This window comes from Sturnira hondurensis, unplaced genomic scaffold (assembly GCF_014824575.4).
Source record: "Sturnira hondurensis isolate 20B ecotype Veracruz unplaced genomic scaffold, ASM1482457v3 Scaffold0019216, whole genome shotgun sequence".
In the NCBI taxonomy this organism is placed as follows: domain Eukaryota; kingdom Metazoa; phylum Chordata; class Mammalia; order Chiroptera; family Phyllostomidae; genus Sturnira; species Sturnira hondurensis.
The window spans coordinates 6,130,821-6,154,524 of record NW_028091847.1 but is presented as its reverse complement, the minus strand read 5'-3'; the positions used below and the strand labels follow the sequence as shown (position 1 = coordinate 6,154,524).

At 36.9% G+C, this 23,704-nt stretch overlaps 1 protein-coding gene across 2 annotated transcripts in view; it reads left to right on the top strand.

Moving 5' to 3' along the window:
- Positions 1-23,704, top strand: part of DTL (denticleless E3 ubiquitin protein ligase adapter) — a 76,466-nt gene that overhangs the window by 19,997 nt on the left and 32,765 nt on the right. For both annotated transcript variants that reach the window (XM_037027603.1, XM_037027602.1), the window contains exons 10-13: positions 322-426; positions 6,240-6,352; positions 19,452-19,541; positions 21,902-22,034. In XM_037027603.1, coding sequence (XP_036883498.1) covers positions 322-426; positions 6,240-6,352; positions 19,452-19,541; positions 21,902-22,034 — 441 coding nt within the window. The remainder of the gene's footprint in view (positions 1-321; positions 427-6,239; positions 6,353-19,451; positions 19,542-21,901; positions 22,035-23,704) is intronic.

Below are 23,704 nucleotides of genomic sequence, written 5' to 3'. Positions count from 1 at the left end.
CTTCTCTGAATCCCCCTTTGCCTCCCTTTCTCTAAAATCAATGGAAGAAAAACATATCCTTAGGTGAGGATTAAAAATATAATAATAAAATAAAAATAAATATCAAGCTAGTTTTCAGCAACATAGACTAGAGAAACTCGACTATGTGGTTGTATCTTTTTGAAGTTCAAAAAATAAAAACAGGAATGTTTTTGGTTTGTAGATACTTTGGAGAAGAATTTTGGTGGTTCTTCTTGTGGAATGATCTTTTGGCCTCAGCATTTTTACCCCATTTCTACTTACTGTCTTCAGGACGTGCTAACTAAAGTTTCCTTTTCCCAGGATACTCAAGTCTAGTTTTGGATTCTACTGGCTCTACTTTATTTGCCAACTGCACAGATGACAACGTGTATATGTTCAATATGACTGGATTAAAGACTTCTCCAGGTGAGATTGTAGGCATAGTTCATATTCTTACTCAGAACCTAGAACAGACTTTTCTGTTAAAGATAATTTAATGTTGGTTCTTTTCTAAGCCAAATTTATTAAGACATATGAAGATTTTAGGGTCTTTGATTAGTTCTGATGAATTATGTAATTTTTGTAAGACAGAAAGCTGTTCTGCTCAGCTTTTGTTCTTTTTGCAGGATGTTTATGAAATTAGGCATCTGATGTTTTAAGCCCCCCAAATAATCCTTACCTACCTCAGCTTTCTCAGTGTTGGAGATTGTTTTACCTTTTATGTTTTCCCCACCCTCACCCTTTTTTGCCTTCAAAAATATTAAAGTAGAATCTGATATATGAAGCTGATAAATGTCATTTTTTAAAAGAAAGCAAAGTTTCTCAAGCATAGTCTCAGAGGGTTATTTGGGTTACATAGTTTCAAGAACATTATTCATTACTTAAGCTACATGTTAGTAACCTGGTTATTCCTATAGACTTTGAATTCTATAACCAATCCCCAGATCTACCCATTTCCCACTAAAGTAAGATGTGCTGAAAAATACCTCAAAATAGTACAGAACTCCACAGGGCTCTTACAAAAGTTTTCAAAGGCTGCCCCCAGGCCATGATTAGGACTTTGTGTCTGTGGCACTATCACAGTGGGCATTTTCAGTGCCCTGAGATAGGTCTGGTGTTATCTAAACAAGAATCAGGTATTTGGAAAAGGAAAAAGGTTTTATAACCTAATTGGTTCTCATAGATAGATGGGTAGATAGATAGATTTAATGTTTCTTTAAAATTGAGTAACAGACAGACATGTGTATGTGTGACACATCTGGTAACCGCTGTCTTTTTCAAAACTTCAAAAAGGTCCTGGGCTCAGTACTTTAGCTCCCATATTTCTAATTCATAGTATTTTATTATACTAAGTGATGTTCATAAGGAGGGCAGTGAAACACTTTAATGAAGCATTTTAAGAGCTTAAACAAAGAAAAATAAACTTGAGCCCAAAATAGGTTTTAGAAGGATTTTGTGCTTGATTTGAAACTTTAGTAGTGTAAGCCTTTCTTGTACCAGCAGAGGGTGATAAATACTTTTAGGTTTAGTGGGAAATATGATCTGTAGTTTCCAATTCATAGTTTACAGTTGAGAAAGATGAACAGTTACAGTTTTGGAACTGTATTAAGAATAAAGGAACCTGTTTATTTTGTGGGGATGTTTCTTACAGGGAGGAAGAAAATTCCCTCTACCCTTCTAGGTTCTTCTGGCTGGTCCAAGAATTAAATTGACATGTCGAAGATTAACAGGAGAAAATTCAACTTAATTTTTATATATAGGGGTTCCACAAGAATATTGGGGGAAGGAGGTGGCAAGGACAAATTGGGCAGTTGAGCTTATGCCATCCTGAGCTAAGGAGAAGGGGGTAGTGGTTTGGGAGGGACTTCAGAGGGGCAGAGGGCAATTAATTCACTTAGAGATGGAAAGGCAAATGTTCGGTAGACATATGTTTGCTAGGCCTTACAGAAGAAGTGGGATTTGGCAGGCACTGATCTCTAATGTTCCCCCGCCACACCTAGTCCATATTCTTTATAGCTAACTCTGGTGATATTTCTGTTATGGGAACAGACCCTTTATCTAAATTCTTTAAGGCAGTTAAGGGGGAGGTAACAAGAAAAACTTCCCGAGTCTTGTGTTTCTTAAAAATAATCAACTTATGCCAAAGAGACACATTTGGGGTGAGACATTTTGCTCCCCTACAGTCAATCCTGCCTTTGAAACTTCTCTAAGAAGTTCCAATCCAGAAGCTGAATTGGTAGATTGTTCCATTGCATTGAATCAATCCCTTAGTCCTGGCAATAATAGGTCAATCCAGTTAAATTCATTCCAGGAGGCAGAGAGGTGTGTGGTCTCCCAAAGCAGGTCTATATTGTGTAAGCAAGAAGTCAGGCATTTAATATAAAGAGACATTTCTTTGGAAACAAAAGAGAAATAAAGGTTAATGGTTGGAGCAAACTGTACACCAGTTTCTGAGCCTGGAGAGTAGTCAGTCAAGAAGATGGCTAGGTGTCACGGTTGAAACATCTTTTGCAGTTTGAAATGTCTTTGATGATGTCATCAGGTGTTCAGTGAAACTTTCTGAGTGGCTTGCACAACAGCAGGCATAAAGGTTGTCTAAAATTGGACTACCGCGGTGACCTCTCAAGTGTTTATCAAGTTCAGCTTCAGTTTGCAGGGCTTTGGGAAAAGTGCAGCTCTAGTTCCCAGTGATTCCAAGTCAAAAGTGGGAGAAAAATTGGAAATGTTAGTTTGTTGAGTTGTTAGCCAAATATTTAAGGAAACTAGAATTCAGGATCCAGTCCAGTTTACAGGTAGAAAACAAAATCTCAAAAACAGTAGACAGTAGAACTAGAATCTTATATCCATGAGTGTGCCTCATTGTTTCTATTAAAACAAATTGGCCCTGGCTGGTGTACCTCAGTGGATTGAGCGCGGGCCTGTGAACCACACGATGCGATCGCGGTTCAATTCCCAGTCAGGGCACATGCCTGGGTTGCAGGCCAGTTCCCAGCAGGGAACAGACGAGAGGCAACCATACATTGATATTTCTCTCCCTCTCTCCTTCCCCTCCCTTCTAAGGATAAAGAAATAAAATCTTAAAAAAAACTTCATTTAAAAAAAATAAATAAAATAAAAATTTGTTTTTTCTGTGAAATCATTCATTTTAATCAAAAGATAACCAAATTATGACTAATTTATTTGCAAAATGAGTCTGATTTCAATAAACTTGGTCGGAGTAGTTACATTAATGCTCCAAGAATAGCAACTGATCATATAGGCTCTTTTAAATGTGCTTTATGTGACTTTTCATAAGGAATCTCCAGGCTCAACTTTCAACAGCCTCTCAAAGCTAAGCCAAGCCAAAGGCTTGCTCTTGGACTTCACTTGTAATACATTTAGATTTGGGTTCATTCCTCTCTTATTGAGCTCCCTAAAATATCCTGAGTTTCCTGTGCCTGCCAGGAAGTAACATGATAAGGCTGCCGAACCCTGTAATCAAGGTATCAGGCTGATGTTTTCCCCCAACAGGGCTTTATTGGCTTCCATAAACTCAATCTTAGTTCCTTAAAGCTGTCCGATCATATCTGAGTCTATGTGTGTTTCTGTCAAACATGACATTCCATTCAATCCCTGCTAATATAACCAGTGTTTCCAACTGTATCCTGTTACAGAGAGGACAGATTCTTAGTGAACTTATATAAATGATTGTGTTGCATGGAAAAAATACATACTAAGAGTTTCCAAATTCTGTAGGGATCAGGTAAGGAAAAAAAAATAAATGTTTTAATTCTGCTTAGAAAGGTACAATTTACCGAATTGCTTTGAGTCATTGGTAGCTCAGGAGGGGAAAATGTCCTTATATATGGAAAACAAAGATTAAAGAACCAATAATATTTCAAACTAAAAGTCATAAAAATTATAATCATTTCATTAGTTCATTTAATCCCATGTAACTATTATTTTTTTTAATCCTCACCCATAGACATAAGTTTGAGAGAGAAATACTCATGTGAAGAGAAACATCCATTTGTTGCCTCCCCTATGCACCCCGACCAAGGGATTAAACCCACAACCTTTTGGTGTACAGGACAATGCTCCAACCAACTGAGCCAGGTGGCTCAGTTGATCTTCATTTTTTTATTAGCAGTTTTATGAAGCCATCAGTTTTTTTTCATTAGAGTTCTACAAATTCTCACCCAGTTCAATAGTATAATCTGAAAGTTAGTGACACTCACCTGTGTAATACAACCTAAGAAGGCTTATCATCACTTATTTGACAATGTTTCCCATGTAATATAACATGACAGATAAGCCTAATTAGTTTGATATCTCCTTTTTTATAAAAGAACAAATTCTTTTAAATGTTTCAAGTACCCTCTGAAAAATTAGTTGAGGTCAAAAAGACTACATTTAGAATTTGATTGTAGGAAGTTTGTCAAAGCTGTCAAATGTTTTAAAATGCTCAAATAGGATCATAGGTCACTGAAATGATGCTTAGTTAATTCATTTAAGCATGACGACAATTAAAGATTTTACAGGCAAATTCAGAAAGTTAGATACTAGTGAGTAAAACTTAGCCCTTTAGTCAAAGACCTGTTAAAATAACATAGGCATTTACTTGGATAAAACATAAAATTCCTGCTTTTTAGGTAGATTACTCAAAGGTAAAGAAAAACTATTCAGAATCGCTTCATCAAGAGCAGACCAAAAGTGCAATAAAACTTTTGCCCTGGCTGCTGTGGCTCAGTGGATTGAGTGCTGGCCTGGGAACTGAAGGGTTGCTAGTTTGATTCCCCATCAGGGCACATGCCGGGGTTGGGGGCCAGGTCCCAGCTGGGAGAATGTGAAAGGCAGGTGAACTTTGTTCTTTTAACAGAGAGAAAACCAAGTTCTAATTTTGTATCAGGTTACTTTTGATATTAAAACTCATCTACTTGATTAAATAATTCATCTCAGTGTTAGCCAGCGTGACCATGCATACAACTCTTCTTAAGGTTCCTTTTTCACAAACCTTTTATAACTTCCTTTTTTACATTCAGATTTTGTCCTATTCTTTCTCCCTCTTTTTTAACTGCTCTTTAGGATAAAATTACTTCATTTTTTTCTTTACAAAATACATGTCTGTTTCTTACAGTTTCTTTTTAACTGAAAACACGAATTTTCCTTGCATACTAGAATGTTTCCCTTATTATTTTAGTAGTTTTGACTGAATATATTGATTTTAATTTTTAACACTTAGAAACTTTAATTTCTAGTGAAAACTAAGAAGTAAGCAAGTGTGGACTGTTAGTTATACCAGTATTTTTTTGATTGGCAAACTATGAATACATTCCATAATTTCTAGAAATATGTTTGTTTATAATACAGTCTTTCAGTAAAGCATAAAAACAGTTTCCTAACAGACCCAAACATAGTAGTTGAGTCTATACTACGTGTATCTGAACTGATTCATATCCTGCTTAACTTCATAATGGAAGTGTTTAATGTGGAGAGTATTTGATATGTAGGATTTTTCTTGAAAAGCTATAAATAGAAAGTTTTTTCCAGTTTTATTCTAGCAAAAGGAAGGGATTTCTGTGAGCAACTAATGGACAGCTATTTAGACCCTTAATAATTCTTTCCCCTCTGTTAGAAGATTGGAATGGCATTTTTTTTCCTGCCTATAAATGTATTCTTAAGTTCTCCACTTAAGTTCTCCAATAACATTTTTTTCTTTTGCTTTCTAGTAATGTTCTGGTGCTGGAGTCTTCAAATTTTGGTCTCCTTAAGATAGAACAGCCTATCAAGCACATTGTGCTAGATGGGATACCTTGCCCTTTTAACCATGTATAGTGAGAAGTCTAAACCTAGAGGCTAAACCTGACCTAGTTGGAGCATTTTAGATATGAACGCATAGTTTACCCCTCTACCTCCTTCTGCTATTCACCCTGTTTTAAGTGCTGAGTTTAGAAGACTCCCTCATCCCAGACAAGCTATCCATAAATCTCACTCTTGTTACTGGTTTCTACCTGTTCACGCAACACATGTTTGAAGATCTACTCTATTTGGAGTCAGAGTGTCTTACTATTTTCTTTTCTGTAGTCAGCCATATACCAAGTATTTGGGTTTAGATCATGAGATTGGATCTAATATAATATACCTTCTTTACAGAATTTGCTTTATTTCCTGGCAATGTCCAGTTCCTTTATATTTGGTGAATGTAGCTTGACCATCAGCCTCAATAGTCAATACACTGTTTTTTTCTCCTCCTCTGGTAGTGGCTATCTTCAATGGACATCAGAACTCGACCTTTTATATTAAATCCAGTCTTAGTCCAGATGACCAGTTTTTGGTCAGTGGCTCAAGTGATGAAGCTGCCTATATCTGGAAGGTAAGTTTCCAACTTCCCCTACAAACATGAGACTAAAATATCCTTACAAATATTTTTTTTTCCAAAATGAGGTAAGTTTAGTATAAACATAGACTATTAACTTTTTCTACATCAGATGTTCAATAAAAGTTGCTTCTTGTCTTTTAATGTAGCCAAAACCTCACTCTGTTGTCACAAAATATATCACACTTTTATGGCCAGAGCTTCTCAGAAATTGACAATCCATATCTTCCAGTAGTTTTACAGTTTATCAGGAAATTGAGAATTCAGAAGACTGGAAAGAACTTTAATTACTTTGTCCTGCTTCCTGGAAAAACATGCTGTAATGCCTTTCTGCCCTGTGTTTTCAAATTCTTGTTCAAAATACATATACATGTAGTACTTTAATCTCTAGGATTCAGTCTATACCCAAATTAGCCATAGAACCTTGCACAAAACACTGAAAAATATCTGTATAATGTGTTCTTTACTCTCCTATCTTAGAAGTGGTTCAATCTTTGGCCTACTAAAACAGATATGCCTGGTTTATCAGTTTTGTATATATTTAATAGCATTATTTAATATCTTTATTTTACAGATTTCTCATTTCTGCTATATAAATTTTTATATACTTTTTAAATAAGTGATTCTAAAATGACTGCTGGAAGCTAAGAAACTTACAGCTGTCCATTTGAAATTCACTGGAGAAAATGGAAATGTTACGTACAAGTACCATAAAAAACGACTCCTGAAAAGTGGCTATCTTGGGAATAATTAATTATAGAAATGTCTGGGGGTTCAAGAAAGAAAAACATCAAAATATTGTTTACCTAGGAATAGAAATTAGTTATCTTCTAGGTTGCACTGTAATTTTTTTTCTTTAAGATTTTATTTATCTTTAGAGGGAAACAGAAGGAAAGAGGGAGAGAAATATCAATGTATGGTTGCCTCTCGTGCATCCTCTGCTGGGAACTAGTCTGCAACCCAGGCATGTGCCCTGACTGGATATTGAACCACCATGGTTGTTAGGTTCGCAGGCCTGCGCTCAATCCACTGATCTACACCAGCCAGGGCTGTAATTTAATAAATATCCTTAACATTGGTGAATTGAATGATCAGAGTTCACACATTCTGGATTTTTTGTTTTCTTTTGTTTGTTATTGATTTTATTTTATTTTTTAATTCCCACTTAGTCCCCTTATACCCTCCCACACCATAGCAATCATCACATTGTTGTCCATGTCCAAGAGTCCTTTTTCCTTTTTGTTCAGTCACTCCACTCCCTAACCTCCCCTTCCCTCCAGCTGTCTTCCTGCTCTCTATTATGAGTCTGTTTCTATTTTGCTTATTAGTTGTTTGTTCATCAGATTCCACATATGAGTGGAATCACATGGTATTTGTCTTTCTTTGACTGGTTTATTTTGTTTAACATAACGTTCTCCAGGTCCATCCATGCAGTTGCAAGGGTAAATTTTTCTTTTTTATGGCCAAGTAGTATTTCATTATGTAAATATCCCCTCGTTTTATCCGCTTATCTACTGATGGATACACACAGGCTGTTTCCATATCTTGGCAATTGTAAATAATGCTGCAGTGAACATAGGGGTGGCTATGTTCTTTTGAATTTGTATTTTGGGTTTCTTGGGGTATATTCCGAGAGGTGAAATAGCTAGGTTCTACTAGTAGAGAGCTAGGTTTTCACTAGTGGAAAGCATATCCATTTTTAATTTTTTGAGGTATCTCCATACTGCTTTCCACAGTGGCTGTTTCAGTCTGCATTCCTACCAACAGTGCATAGGGTTCTCCTTTCTCCACATCCTCACCAGCACTTGTTTGTTGGTTTATTTTTTAAGTATATTGTATTGATTATTTTATTATTATATTTTTTAAGTATGTTATATTGATTTATTTGTTTTTTAGGTTCAGTTGATAATTGTGAGTTTATTGTCATTTTATTGTTCATCTAGGAAGTACTTTATCTACCATTCCGTTCTAAATGACAGCTTTGCTGGATAAAGTCATCTTGGATATAGGTCCTTGCCTTTCATGACTTCAAATACTTTCCAAGCCCTTCTTGCTTGAAAGGTTTCTTTTGAGAAATCAGCTGAAAGTCATATGGGAACTTCTTTGGAGGTAACTGTCTCCTTTTCTCTTGCTGTTTTTAAGATTCTCTTCTTATCTTTGATCTTGGTTAATGTAATTATGATGTGTCTTGGTATGTGCTTCCGTGGGGTCTAACTTCTTTAGGACTCTCTGACCTTCCTGGACTTCTTGGAAGTCTGTTTCCTTTCCCAGATTGGGGACCATTCCTTCATTATTTGTCCAAACAAGTTTCCAATTTCTTGCTCTTCCTCTTTTCTTTCTGGCACCCCTATGATTCAGATGTGAGAGCACTTAAAGTTTTCCCAGGGGTTCCTAAGCCTGTCGTCATTTTTTTGAATCATTGTTTCTTCATTCTGTTTTGGTTGGGTGTTTAGTTCTTCCTTTTGTTCCAAATTGTTAATTTGAGTCCAGGTTTTCTTTCCTTTACTGCTGGTTCTCCATATATTTTCTTTTATTTCACTTTGTATAGCCTTCATTTCTTCCTTCATTTTGTGACCAAACTCAATTATTTCTGTGAGCATCCTGATTACTAGTGTTTTCAACTCTGCATCTGATAGGTTGTCTGTCTCATCATTTCGTTCTTTTTCTGGAGTTTTGATCTGGTCTTTCATTTGGATACTATTTCTTTGTCTTGGTGTATCTGTTATGTTGCAAGGGGCAGAGCCAGGTATTGACCAGGGTGGGGCAACCCATTTTGCTGCATTGGGGCACTGTCTATGGGGAAGGGGTCAGTGAGGGGATGATGCCGCTTGCTTACTTGCTCAGCTCTTGCCCCACTTTCTGTCACTTCCCACAAGTGTATTGTGCCTTTTCAGGTGCTGAATTCCAGGTGGGTGGACTTGTGTATGCTCTAGGATCCCATGGGCATCTCCAACGAACTCTTCTATGAGACTGGGAATTTCTTCCGCTGCTGCAACCCCCACAGGTTTTTACCACAAGAGGTTTTGAGGCTTTAGTTTCCTGAGCTGGAGCCCTGGGTTGCAGTGGTTTGTGTTGCTCCCCAGTTGTTCTTTCCAGGTAGTCTACACGCAAATGTCCAGCTGCCACCTCACCTACCCCATCAGCCAGCTGTACCCTCTCTACCCCAGCTTCCTGTCTCCGCCCCTCCTACCAGTCTGGATGACTGTTTCTTCTTTAACTCCTTGGTTGTTGGACTTCCATACAGTTTGATTTTTCTGGCATTTCAGGTAGTCTTCGTTTTTGAATTGGTTGTGTTCCTTCTTTTGGTTGTACGAGGAAGCAAATTACATCTACCTCTGCCTACATCTTGGTTGGAACTCCTGTTAGTTGCTTTATTGATGGTAGCCCTTCTGACAGGTATGCGGTGATAACTCATTGTGGTTTAATTTGCACTTCTCTTGTGATTAGTGGCGTTTAGCATCTTTTCACAAGTCTACTGGCCATTCATATGTCCTTATCTGTCCAGTTTTCAACATCATTTATTGAATAAACTATCTATAGCCTACTGTATGTTCTTGCTTCCTCTGTCAAATATTAATTGACTATAAAGGTGTGGGTTTATTTCTAGGCTCTCTTTTCTCTCCCATCAAGCTGTGTGTCTGTTTTGATGCCAGTACCATGCTATTTTGATTACTATGGCCTTATAGTACTGTTTGATATTAGGTAGAGTGATTTCTCAAAATTTGTTCTTCCTCAGGATCGCTGTTGCTGTGTGTGACCTTTTGTGGTTCTAGATAAATTTTTGAAATATTTATTCTAGTTCCATGAAATACATCATTGGTGTCTTGATAGGACTGTGTCGAATCTATAGATTGCTTTGGGTAATATGGACATTTTAATGATGTTAATCTTTCTTATCCATGAACACGGTATGTGCTTCCACTTATTTGTATCTTTTATTTCTTCAGTGTTTTATAATTTCCCAAGTACAAGTTCTTTAACATCCTTAGTTAGGTTTATTCCTAGGTATTTTGTTCTTTTTGTAGCAATTGTGAATAGGATTGTTTTCATAATTTCCCTTTCTGTTTGTTTGTTATTGGCATATAAAAATGTTATTGGTATATAAAAATTTAAATGATTTCTGGATATTAATTGTGTATCTTGCTACTTTCCTGAATTCATTTATCAGTTCTAGTAGTTTCTTTGTGGAATCTTGGGGTTCTCTATGTACAGTATCGTGTCATCTGCAAATAATGAGTTTTACTTCTTTCTTTCTAATTTGGATGCCTTTTGGTTCTTCTTTCCTGATTGCTGTGGCTAGGAGTTCCCGTACTATGTTGAATAAAAGAAGTAAAAGCAGACATCCCTGTCTTGTTTCCCATTATAAGGAGATTGCTTGTAGTTTTTGCTTGTAGTCATTGAGTATGATGTTGGCAGTGGGTTTGTCGTATATGGCCTTTATTATGTTTAGATATGTTCCCTCGAATCCCACCTTGCTCAGAGGTGTTATCCTAAATGGGTGTTGGCTTTAATCAAATGGTTTTCCTGCCCTGGCTGGTGTAGCTCAGTGGATTGAGCGCGGGCCTGCAAACCAGAGGATCGCGGTTTGATTCCCAGTCAGGGCACATGCCTGGGTTGCAGGCGGGTTCCCTGCAGGCCAACTCCCAGCAGGGGACGCATGAAAGTCAACCATACATTGATGTTTCTCTCCCTCTCTCCTTCCCCTCTAAAGATAAGTAAATAAATAAAATTTTAAAAAAATGGTTTTCCTGCATCTATTGATAATGTCCTTTTTTTCCTTCATTTTCTTTATATGGTAAATCACATTTATTGATTTGTGAGTGTTGTAGCAACCTTGCATTTCCAGAATAAATCCCACTTGATCGTGGGGCATGATATTTTAGATGCATTGCTGTATTCAGTTTGCTAATATTTGTTGAGGAATTTATGGGGGGGTTCTTTTGCCTATAACTTTCTTTCTTTTCAGTGTCTTTATCAAGTTTTGGCATTAGGATAATGCTGGCCTCGTAAAATGAGTTTGAGATCCTCTCCTTCTCTTGAATTTTATGAAATAGTTTGAGAAGGAAAGGTGTTGGTTCTTTTCAGAATGTTTGGTAAAATTCACCTGTGAAGCCATTTGGTCCAGGGCTTTTGTTTGTTGGGAGTTTTTTGACTGCTGCTTCAGTTTTACTAGGTATAGTCTGTTTATTCAGATTCTTTGATTCTTCTTGGTTTAGTTTTGGGAGATTGTGTGTTTCTAGGAATTTATCCATTTCATTCAGGTTGCCCAGTTTGTTGGCATACAGTTGTTCATGTCTTCTTCCAATCCTTTGTAGTTCTTTGGTTTCAGTTGTTAATTCTCCTCTTTCATTTCTGATTATATTTATTTGGATCCTCTCTTTTTCTTGATGAGTCTGGTTAAAGGTTTGTCAGTGTTATCTTTTCAAAGAAACAAGTGTTGGAATCATTAATCTTTAGTATCATTTTTTAGACTATATCATTTATTTCTGCTCTGATCTTTATTATTTTCTTCCTTCTACTCACTTTGGGCTTTGTTGCTCTTTTTCAAGTTCCTTTAAGTGTAAAGTTAGATTGTTTATTTGAGCTTTTCTTATTTTTTGAGGTAGGCCTGTTATGCTGTGAATTTCCCTCTTGGGATTGCTTTCCTAGTGTCCTGCAGATTTTGGATTGTTGTGTCCTTATTTTCATTTGTTTCAAAGTATCTTTCGATTTCTTCCTTGATCTCGTTGTTAACCTATTCATTGTTTAATAACATGTTACTTAGATTAGGTTCCATGTCTTTATGTGCTCTTCAGTGTTCTCGTGATTGATTTCTAGTTTGATAGCATTGTGGTCAAAGAAGATGCTTGGTAGGATTTCAGTCTTAAATTTATTGAGACCTGTTTTGTGTTCTAACATGTAGTCTCTCCTGGAAAACATTCCATGTGCTCTTGAGAAGTAAATATATTTTGCTGCTTGGGGTGAAATGCTCTGAAGATCCATTTAGTCTAGTGTGTTGTTTAAGGCCACTGCCTCCCTGTTGGTATTCTGCCTAGAAGATCTATCTTTTGAAGTCAGTGGTGTGTTAAAATCCTTGACTATGATTGTATTTCTGCCGATCTCTCCCTTTATGTCCATCAAGATTTGGTCCACATTTCCTCACTCTGTCCCTTCCGCCTCCCAGCTGATAACCCTCCAAATGGTGCAGGGATTAAGAAGCATAATTGGTAGGTACAAAATAGATAGTGGGGAGTTAAGAATAGCGTAGGAAATGGAAACACCAAGGAACTTATATGTATGGCCCATGGACATGAACTAAGTTTGGGAGATTGCTGGAGGGAAGGGGGAACTGGCTGGAGCAAACAAAAGGGGAAAAAATTGGGACAGGTGTAATAGCATAATGAAACACACTTTAAAAAAAGATTTCTTCACATATTTAGGTGCTCCTATATTGGGTACATAAATGTTTACTAGGGTTATATTCTCTTGTTGGATTGTTCCCTTTATCATTATGTAGTATCCTTTTTTGTCTCTTACTTTAACCTTAGTTTTAAAGTCTGTTTTTTCTCCTCTTTTTTTCTTTCCATTTGCATGAAATATCTTTTTCTATCTGTTTACTTTTAGTCTGTGTGTATCTTTCAATCTGAGATGGAGGGATCATATATATATATGGGTTTTGTTTTCTTATCCATTCAGCTGGATGGAGTGTCCTTATCCTGTGTCCTTTGGTTGGAGCATGTAAGCCATTTACATTCCAGGTGATTATTGATAGGTACTTTATGGAGTGCTATTTTATTGTTAGACTGTTTTCCTGTTTCTTTTTTTCCCCTTTCTCTATTTCTTTTTCTTCTTAAAAAGCAAGCCCTTTAGTATTTGTTTCAGTACTGGTTTGGTGTTAACAAGCTCCTTTAGCTTTGTCTTGTCTGGGAAGCTCCTTATTTCTCTTTCGATTTTCTCCTTGCTAGGTGAAGTAGCCTTGTTTGTAGGTCCTTGCTTTTTATCACCTTTATTATTTCATGCTACTACTTTCTGGCCTGAAATGTTTCTGTTGAGAAATCAGATGACAGTCTAACTGGTACTCCCTTATAGGTAAATACTTGGTTTTCTCTTAGGAGCTTTTAGGATTCTCTTCTTTTCTTTAAGCCTTGTCATTGTAATTATAATCTGTCTTAGTGTAGACCTCTTTGGGTCCACCTTGTTTGAGATTCTCTGAGCTTCCTGGCCTTAATGTGTCTTTTTCCTTGAGCAGATTAGGGAAGTTTTTGGTCATTATTTCTTCAAATGGGTTCTCAATCCTTGTTCACTCTCCTCATTTTTTAAAAATTATTTTTTTATTGCCATGCCTCGGCACTTTTTTCTACATTCAGTTTCAAGTCAATTGGTTTAATTCTCTGCTTCATGTAACCTACCACTTATTCCTTCCAGTATATTATTTATTTCAGATGTTACACTCTTTATTTCTGATGGGTCCTGTTTTATGGTTTCTAGTTTTTGTCTTTTTTCATGCTGTTGAGTGTTTTTATAATCATTACTCTAAACTCTGTGATAAATCGCTTTCCTCTGTTTCATCTAGCACTTCTTGAGAATTCTCTTGTTCTTTCATTTGGGTTCTATTTGTCTTCCCATTTAGACTGCCTCTTTGTGTTTGTTTCTGTGTGTTAGTTAGATCTGCAAAGACTCTGGTGCAGGTCTTTGTCAGATGCTGCTTATGGCTGGCCCTGGTCAACCTGTTTGAAGCTATCAGATCCACTACATGTGGCTCCCTCTGTTGGTCCTGTTTGTGTGTCTAGATAAAGAGCCAGGTCGCTCCTAACAGCGGTGGGCCCTGGGGAGGGTCAGCTGAAGTCTCATAGATCTTCTAGAAATCTGCCTTAGCTGTTAAACTAATCAGTGATATGGCCTTAAGCTATAATCAGCATCCTGGCTTATGTACCACAGGGTAGGGCAGAATTATTCCTGCGGGTGGAACTCTTGCTCCCCTCAAGCTGATGCGGCTTGGAGAGGAGTGCCCTGACTGACAGCTATGACTTCTGCAGTATAAGGAATGACTCAGCACAGGGATCCTAGCATCCGTTCCTCCAGTTCTCTCCCCAGAGCCACCAATCCCAGACACTCCTCAAGTGTTTTTAATCCAGTCTGCCCTCCCTCTGACAGAGCCCAGGTTAAGTGGCTTCAAAGGAAATTTTGTGTGTTGGTTCTTTAAGAGGCTCTGCATCTCTAGGAGTCTCTCCTTGGCAGACAGATACCCTGCTGCTTTTCACAGCTGGATGTTATCCAGCTTCCTTTCTAGCTCTGGTGCTGTAGTCTGGGGAGCCCAGCTTGGGGTTTAGATCCCACACTTCTCAGGAGGAAACCCCTAGCCACTGAACTATCCCTCTGGAACTTCAGCTGCAGCTCGTGGGAGCCCAGCCAGGCCTCTAACGTCTTCTCACTCCCTTGTCAGTCACGTTATGGTGAAGTGGTTTCTTCTGTCTGTCCAAGGTTATAAGGCTTCTCTCTAGCTAGTGTTCAGTTGCTTATTCAGGATGATTTCTCTGCAATTTAGTTGTAATTCCAAACTGGTCCTGGGAGGAGGTTAGTATAGTTTCCACTTACTTGTCCGCCATCTTGGGTCTGTCTACATTCTGGATTTTAGAGTCAGAGGTTCCATATTATCAAATCCCTTCGCAAGAGAAATTATATCATTTTTAGTCCTGCCAACTTCTAGGAAGACTGTGTTGTCTTAGGACAAGGGTAGACCCTCTCGGATATAAAGCGTAATTCTTCATCTTAATTTTATATGGTCCTGAGGGAAGTGGTAAGAAAGTCATTTCTCTGTATACCTACAATTGCAAAAATGCAACACTACCTTATTAATAGCTTTTAGTAACACTATCCTAGATGGTCACAAGGTGGAGATATTATTCTATCCAAGATGCTTTTGTGTTTGGCTTGCCTCTTTTTCTACAACATATTTTTACTTGTATTTTTAAATGAAAAATTGCTTATAAAACACATTTGAGACTCCCATCTTGTGATAAGTTTTCACCTAGTTTCTTGTCTCTAAAATTCTCCTGATTTGAGCTTTAAACTTTTAGCAATATGTGTCACTAGCACTAATGTTTTCTGTCTTATATTTAAAATTTTGAGTTTCAAATTTGGTCTTATATCTTTTTAAGTTTCTTTCTTCTTAAAAAAAAAATCAGACACACCAAAAAGCATAATAAAGGATTGTCCAAAAATACTTATGCCCTGATCTTTTAAAAAATTATTTAAAGTCAATTTCTTAATAACATACATTAAGACATACATACAGTTTTATTGCCAGTTCTTACAAAGTTCCTCCCTAGCCTTGTTTGTTAGTATAAAGGTCTTTTTTTGGTTGTTTCAGGGAATGGGGGTTGAGGGGATACTCCCTAAGGATATGAAGTAAAGATACTCAGCAGTTGTTAGTAACCCATCTTCAGGTACCTAATTAGTGGCTGTCTCAGCCACATACATGGGTGACCCTTTCTGAATTCCAGGCTGGGTCACGTGTTAGTGCTGAGTGACGTGGTTCAGACAGGATGTTCTCCTGCCTGTCCACACATAACTCGGCGTGCAGACTCTGATATTTGAGATCCTGGCAAGCTTACTGCTCCTAAAATTGAATTAGCCTAGTGAGGTGGCTCAGTTTCTCTTTTCCATGATAACACAAGGGGGTTGGGCCTTTAAATTTTTTTTTACACAAGCTGAATATCCAGCCTGCTAAGTTGTGTTGTTATAACTCTGCTACATTTCCAAAAAGTCAGAATTCTCTCAAGTTTTGGTATTTTCCCCACACTTAAAAGTTCATGGGTATAAGAAGACAGAGTGAAAGAAGGAAGTTTTAGATCTTGAGACACAAGAGAATGACTTTTTAATTCTCACCACTGCCCAGCAAAGAGGAGATACAATATAGACTGATTCTGATGTCAAAGACTTAAAAATAAAGAGATTTAATATTGTAATTTTTTCTTTTTAATTTTCTACCCCTTGTGACACCCTCACCCATACTCCCCCCTTCCCTGGTTCACTTCTAATAGAGCCACTGAATAGTATTGAAGTGGTTATAAATAAACTGATTTGGCATAGTCATTCTACCGCTGACTGGCAAAACACTGAGCCTGACACTTCAGGAAGTGTAAATGGTCTCATGGCAGAAATAAAGATTAGATTTGGTTTCTCACTGGACCGAGTAAGGACATTTTTTGAGGAAAGGTGCTGATCTCTTTAGTATGTTTAAACATACAAAATGTTTTATGAGGTCTGTAGGTTAGAGCCAGTTACTACTGGAGGTACCTTTGTAGTTCTGGGAGTTCAACTTCAGCGTTCTTGTGCCTTGAATTAAAGTCTTTATACAAAGTGGAATATATAAGAGAAGACAATTTTCTGTGTTCTGACCATTTCCAGAATGCAGAGATGTAAATGTCTCTTGGACTTAATAGTCTCCTTCCTTCTTAAAAGTAGAGGGAGACTTTTTTAAAAAATGTAATCATGTAATTATGGCAGTGTTTTTTATAGTAGTAATGAGCATAAGTAAAAATGTATCTGAATAAAAATGGTTTAAAAGCCACCTGAGTTTCATTAAAGGAAACTAATCTTCCTTGAAGCAGTCATTAAGTTAAGTATACTATTCCATACTAGGGTAGTCCTAACCTGCGTTCATAAATATTTATTGGACATTAGTTCTCATTTCAGCTTTACAACATGCTCCTCCCTCCACTTTTTTTACTTAGGTAGAATTCACATAACATGAAATTCACCACTTTAGTCATTTTAATTTGTACACTTCAGTGATTTTAAGTATATTCACAATATCGTGTATCTATCACCACCATGTTGTTTCCAAACATTTTTATTTCTCCAGAAAGAAACTCTGTACCCTTTAAGACTCACTCTCCATGTTCCTTGGCCCCTGGCAACCACTAACCTGTGTTCTGTTTCTATGGATTTGCCTATTCTGGACATTTCATATAAATGGAATCTTTAATATGTGATCTTTTATGTCTGAGTTCTTTCACTTACCATGTTTTTAAGGTTATTATTGTTGCATGTGTCTGTACTTCATTCCTTTTTATGGCTGAACATTCCATTGTATGTTATGTGTAGTCCACATTTTATTTATCCATTCATAAGTTGGTGGATATTGGAATTATTCCAGTCTTTGGTTTTTTTAATAAAACTACTATGAACATTCATGTACCAGGGTTTTTTTTAACATGTTTTCACTTCTCCTGGGAAAATATACCTAAGACTAGAATTGCTGGGACATATGGAAATTAATTCTATGTTTAACTTTTTGAGGAACCTTCATGCTATGTAAAGTGCCTGGATCATGCTAATTATTCAAGACATGATAAATTTTATTGTCATTTTATTCCTGTGTTATTGTCAAATTATGTAAAAAGTTTTTTAAAGGTTCTTGTCCTTTGTTTTTTGCTCTTAGATCCTGTAGATAAATGCAATGATGTACATACATTCTACTGGTAGATATTTGGTTGTCTTAAAATTTATTTTGATCTTTGAGTATAAGTTTAGGTTCTTCTAGGTGTTGTAAAGACTGGAAACTGAGGCAGGGGCAGTGTCATGGCGTGAAAATCTAGAGGCAACAGCAGAGTAAACGAGTGCAGTAGAGTCATGTGCTTCTTTCTACCAGGGAGGGCCAAGAGGACGGGAGGATTTCCTTTTCCTTTTAACTTGCTGCTACCAGACCTGCTTGTGTCTTTGGTAATTAGAAATTTAATGGTCTGGGGCCCGTTAGTGGAGGAGGAAGGAGAATTTCTGTGGCTATTGAGATAGTTAAAGATTATCTTGAAAGTCTTTTTTAAAATATGCTAACTCAAAGGAGAATAAGTCATTGTTCTCTGTGACGTGGTAGGAGTAGGCAGTAAGTGAAATCCTTTTAGATAGTACTCAGAAAAAGCCTCCTATCTGTTAAACTTTAATTCACGCAGCAAGGCAAATTAAATTAGACTCTGATTTTTGTCTTTTTGCTTTTTGAATCATTATATATGTGCCATTTTAACCCAAGAGAGAGGAGTAGTAATAAGTTGGATAACTTCATGATTCATTGTGTCAAATCTCTTAGCTACAATCTGAGGAATCTATTAAGATTACTTAGTCATACAAATATTCTTTCCGGAGTCGCCTCCACTTTCTTTATATAAATGAGCAATGATTCAGCGCCTCAGGAAAATGAAGAGAATAATTTCTCCTTTTCAAACACATGCTAATAATAGTTATGTGAGTTTGTACTCCATATTGTACTGATTAATTCCCAGGGCCTCTGAAAGGGATTGGCGACTCTTGAATCAGATAGCTGTCAAATGCATATTATTAGTGGCATCCAGTGAGGGGGAAATACGATTTTAGTCACGTGTGTAGTGCTTCACCATGTGACCCTTCTTTTTTATACCTTAAAATGTGGCAACACTTATTTGAAAATTCAACTCTTCTTTAAGCAAATTAAGTGAAACAAAATTTTAGAGGAATTTTTCTTCCAAAAAGGATATTAAGTGTCATATAAGATATAGTTTATATCCTCTAAAATGAGGGGGTATATAACTTTGGACTTTGGTAAAAGTCAGTGAATCTTCTTTTGGAAGAAACATTATCATCTTGTCCCAAGAATGAGGATAAACATGTCTCAGGTACCTTCATGCTGTGTCCCTGAAGGGAGCTGGCTAGGGAAGATCTGGAAATGCCTAGGCGATGTAAAACAGGGTTCTACTTGAACTGCACTACTAGCTGGTGAGCCTCATCCTTCCATAAAGTTTACCAGCTAAAAGGTGAGGGACAACGCCAATCTTGAATTTTAGTCAAAATAGCTAGATGGCCCAGATTTGAAATAAGACCTAAGCTAGAATCTAAGCTCATTATTTACTTACTTTGGCTCTTTCCTGTTTTCTCAGATTGGTGACAAAAATATTTTTATTACCCATTGGGACTTTTTTTCTAATGTAACTAGGCATACACAGGGGCCTTTGGTAACAGTCCTAAAGATCTCTAAGACATGAATATGAAGAGATTCAAAGCCTTTAGCTGGGAGAACTAACACAACTCTGCTGACTTGTTTGTTTGTTTGTTTGTTTGTTTGTTTGTTGGATGCTGCACAAAGGTGTCTACGCCCTGGCTTCCCCCAACTGTGCTCCTGGGTCATTCTCAAGAGGTCACATCTGTGTGCTGGTGTCCGTCAGATTTCACAAAGGTTTGTAAACAAATACCATAGTTGATTTAAAAAGTAGATCATAGATTTGTGGGTTTTCTCAAGGTTAGTTTGAGACCCATATAGACTTTCGTGCTTAAATAAAGATTTAAAAGAACTAGAGGCCTTCCAAGATCTGTATCAGCATTAATTATTCATATTCTACTTTTCTCTAACAATAGAGAAATTGTATTATGCAATAAGGTAAAGGATCGATTTCTTGGTTTCCTAGAGTCATTCTTTTCATAAACATAGAATTAAGTTTTTAATCTAATTAACACAATCTTAAACTCTAAGGTAAAAGAAAATCTAAGGTAAGATCTTGTCTTTTTAATTTTCTACGTATTATAAATGTGGTATATTGAAGTACATCTTGACTGTACTTCACAGTCCTGCTTGGATTTTCACATGCCTAAAAAATGTGAAAATAGTGTGAAGTCCTACTATGTTAGCTTATCTGTGGCTAAACTACACAAGAAGTAGTTCCAAAATGTTTTAGATGCTCTGGAAAGAAGAAAATACTGTCACTTAAAAAAAATGTTTTCAGTAGTGAAGACAAATAAATAACCTGACATGTAGAAAGGCCAGAAACATAAACCCCTACATGTATAGGTAGGGGTTTCACATAATATTAGCCCAAGTTCTATTCTCTCCCAGCTCCCGCTGCCTCTGGTCTTTGGGTTATTCTGGATTTATGCAAAATCTCAATTATTTGGAGAGCCATCCCGCTCTCATTTTGACCTTTCAAGGTTTTGTTGCCTATTGTTCCCATCTGTTATCTTCCAGAAACTTCTCATGGTCTCGTCTACTCTGGCATCCCTTCTAGCCCTGTAATGATTTCTGTGGTCAGCTTCACATAGACTTTTTCTTTTTTTAAGTCATTGCTTTAATTACTAATAATTGCATTGACATTATACTAGTGGCATTTTTCCTCTGAGATTTCAAGTTATTTCCAGTGAAATATCTCCTTTTAACATGAAGTTCTGTGTCATCAGAGAACTTACTAAGATGGTTTCTTTAATTGTCCAGTTAATAATGTCATCTCTGCAGCCATCACATGTTGCCCTTATCTCTCGGCAGAGAAAGAAGCGGCAGGGCTGTTTTCCAGCACGAATCTAATGACCGCCTTTTTAAAAAGTCCTTTGAAATAATTTTGTCCCTAGCTTAGATTTAGGATGGTAAAATATGGTTTAAAGAAAAGATCTAGCCTTGGAAATTGGAAAAATTTGGATTTATTAGATATGCCACCCAATTATGGTGACCTTGGACAAGTAATTTTATTCCTATTTTGTAGATGATATTATTTAAGTACAAGGATTTTTATATTGTGAGAATTAAATAAGATAAAGAATGCAAATTGTCAGACACACAGGTGCTCTATAAATAATAACTCCTGTTACTACAGACTATAGAGTAACTATAGTTTACTCTATAAAACTATAGATTCCAGGCATTTTTTGTTGAGCAGTTAAGTATGTGTCTTCTTTTGGCCTCCCAGTAAGGAAAGGAAAAAGCTCCTAGTCTCTTGGGGGCCAAGATTTAAGAACGTGTGTATGGGGTTTTTTTTTTTTCTATCTCTTTAGTGACTGAAATAGAGAAATTATATAAACAAATGCTGGGAAATAGCTCTGGTACCAGTGGCCATTTGCCACAAGCTTTTCAAGCTGGACTTTCTCTGCCATAAAAGGCTTGGGACCAAGATCAGGAATGGTCAGATATTTTTAAAGGGGCAAAGGTTATTTTTAACTTCTTTCAGCTTAGTGAACTTGTTTTACCATATTGCTCCTTTACCTATCTGGGGGGAAAAAAGTCTCAGGATTGGTTTCATTCTGCTTGTCACAGCCTCCTAGAGTCATGGACTGAGTCTGATCTTGGAACTGATCCCGTTACTTCAGCAATAAGCCAGAACATGCAGAATTCGGAAGAAAGTTTTAGAAATTGAATGTCCATGGCATACACGGATTGATCATCTAAGAGAAAGAGAAAGCAAAAAGGGTTTCTTAATTAAATATTTCATAGTTACATAGAAGATGATAAAGATAATGACTTGCCCAACTTATTGAGAGTAAAATGAAATGAACATGGTTTATAGTAGAGCTTTAGGTTAATAAGAGATGACTGGTAACAAAAGAGATACCAGCAGGATATATATAAAAAAGAAACTAGAGAATTCACTTCTTTGGAAATTTGCAGTGATTCCTAAAAACAAGGGATAGAAATATATGATCTTTCAGATGCCGTTTTCTATATCCTATTATATCAAGCAAAATAATTTTCCAGTCATGAGCCCTTAAGACACATGTTCTTTTTACTTTGTCACAAATCTTTGATTAAAACTTATCTCCCTTTCTGGTTCTCATTAGATTGCTACCTGCTCTGATGACAATACACTGAAAATCTGGCGCTTGAATAGAGGTTTGGAGGAGAAGTCAACAGATAGGCTCTCCGTAGTGGGTTGGGCCTCTCAGAAGAAAAAAGAGGCAAGAGCTGACCTAGGTAAGGATCCCGTACATTCTTCTACATTTTTTATGTTTTTCATGGTTTAGTTCTGCTGTACAGAGTGATAAGCTAAGATCTGATGTTGTGTTGGTATATATTTTTTTAAGATTTTCTTATTTTCAGGGAGAGGGAGGAAGGGAGGGAGAAAAAGAGGGAAGGAAACAGCGATGTGAGAGAGAAACATCAGTTGGCTGCCTCTCACACGCCCTAACCAGAGACCTGGCCCACAACTCAGGCATGTGTCCTGACTGGGAATCAAACCGGTGACCTTTCAGCTCACAGGCCAGCGCTCAATCCGCTGAACCACAACAGCCAGGACTATGTTGGTACAGTTTTAAAGAAAAATATCTTCTTGGCATTTTTTCTTTTCAGTAAAAATTTTCTGAATTCTACTGTGTTTGTCATCTATACAAGATACTTCAATACACTGGTGGTTTTGTTTGTAAAATATTTATTGAATGCCTACTATGTGCTAGGCACTGCTCTAAGTTGCTGGGGATTCAACAGTGAATAAAAGAATCAATTCGAAAGATGTAAATGAAGGCTATATGTTAGCATGAGAAACAGTAAACAAAGACATATATTAAAGCAAATATGTACTATGCCAGATAACATGAGTGCTTAGGAAAAGGGGAAGGGGGGTGCTTGGCAAAGTGTGCTATTAAAAAAATTTATAAACGAGGTGCCCAGGGATGCCTCAATGAAAAGATGATGTCTGGGTAAAGAAAGTAGTGACCCACGTGGATGTTTTGGCAGACAAAAGAGCAAATGCAAAGACCCTGAAGCAGGCCTGGCAATACAGGGTGGACAAAAGTAGCCTACAGTTGTAAGTATACAAAACACAGAGCTTATTTTTGTATTATTTATTAATTATTGTATTTTATTTCATATGAACAACTGTAAACATGCTTTTGCCCCACCCTGTATGCGTGTACCATAGATACACCTATTTAAAGTATACAGTTCAGTGATCTTTAATATATTCAGAGCTGGGCAGTCATCAACACAGTCTAAATCTAGAGTATGTTTAACACCCAAAATGAGGGTTCCAATATTTCCTTATCCTTACTAACATTTGTTATTGTTTGTCTTTTTTATTTCAACCATCCTTGTGCACGTCAAGTGCTATCTCATTGTAGTTTTGGTTTGGATTTTTCCCTGATGGCTAATGATGATGAGCATCTTTTCATGTGCTTATTGGTCATTTGTGTATTTTCCTTCAAGAAATACCTGTGCAGATTCTTTGCCCATAATTTTAACTGGGTTATTTGTCTTTTTATTGTTAAGTTGTAAACATTCTTTATCTATTCTAGAGATAAGTCCCTTGTCATATAGTGACCTGCAAATGTATTTTCTTATTCTGTAGGTTGTCTTTCATTTTCTTGTTGTCCTTTGACACAAAATTTTCTATTTTTCATGAGGTACAGTTTATCTCTTTTTTATTTTGTCTTTTGTGGTTTTGGTGGTGTGTCTAAGAAACCATTGCCTAACCCAAGTTCACATAGATTTACTCCTATGTTTTGCTTCTAGCTAAGAGTTGTTGTATTTTAAGGCTGTATCCATTTTGTGTTTATTTTTGTGTACAATGTGAGACAAGGATCCAGATTATTCCTTTCCATTCTGGATATCCAGGTTTTTCTCGCTATCATTTTTTCAAGAGTCTGTTC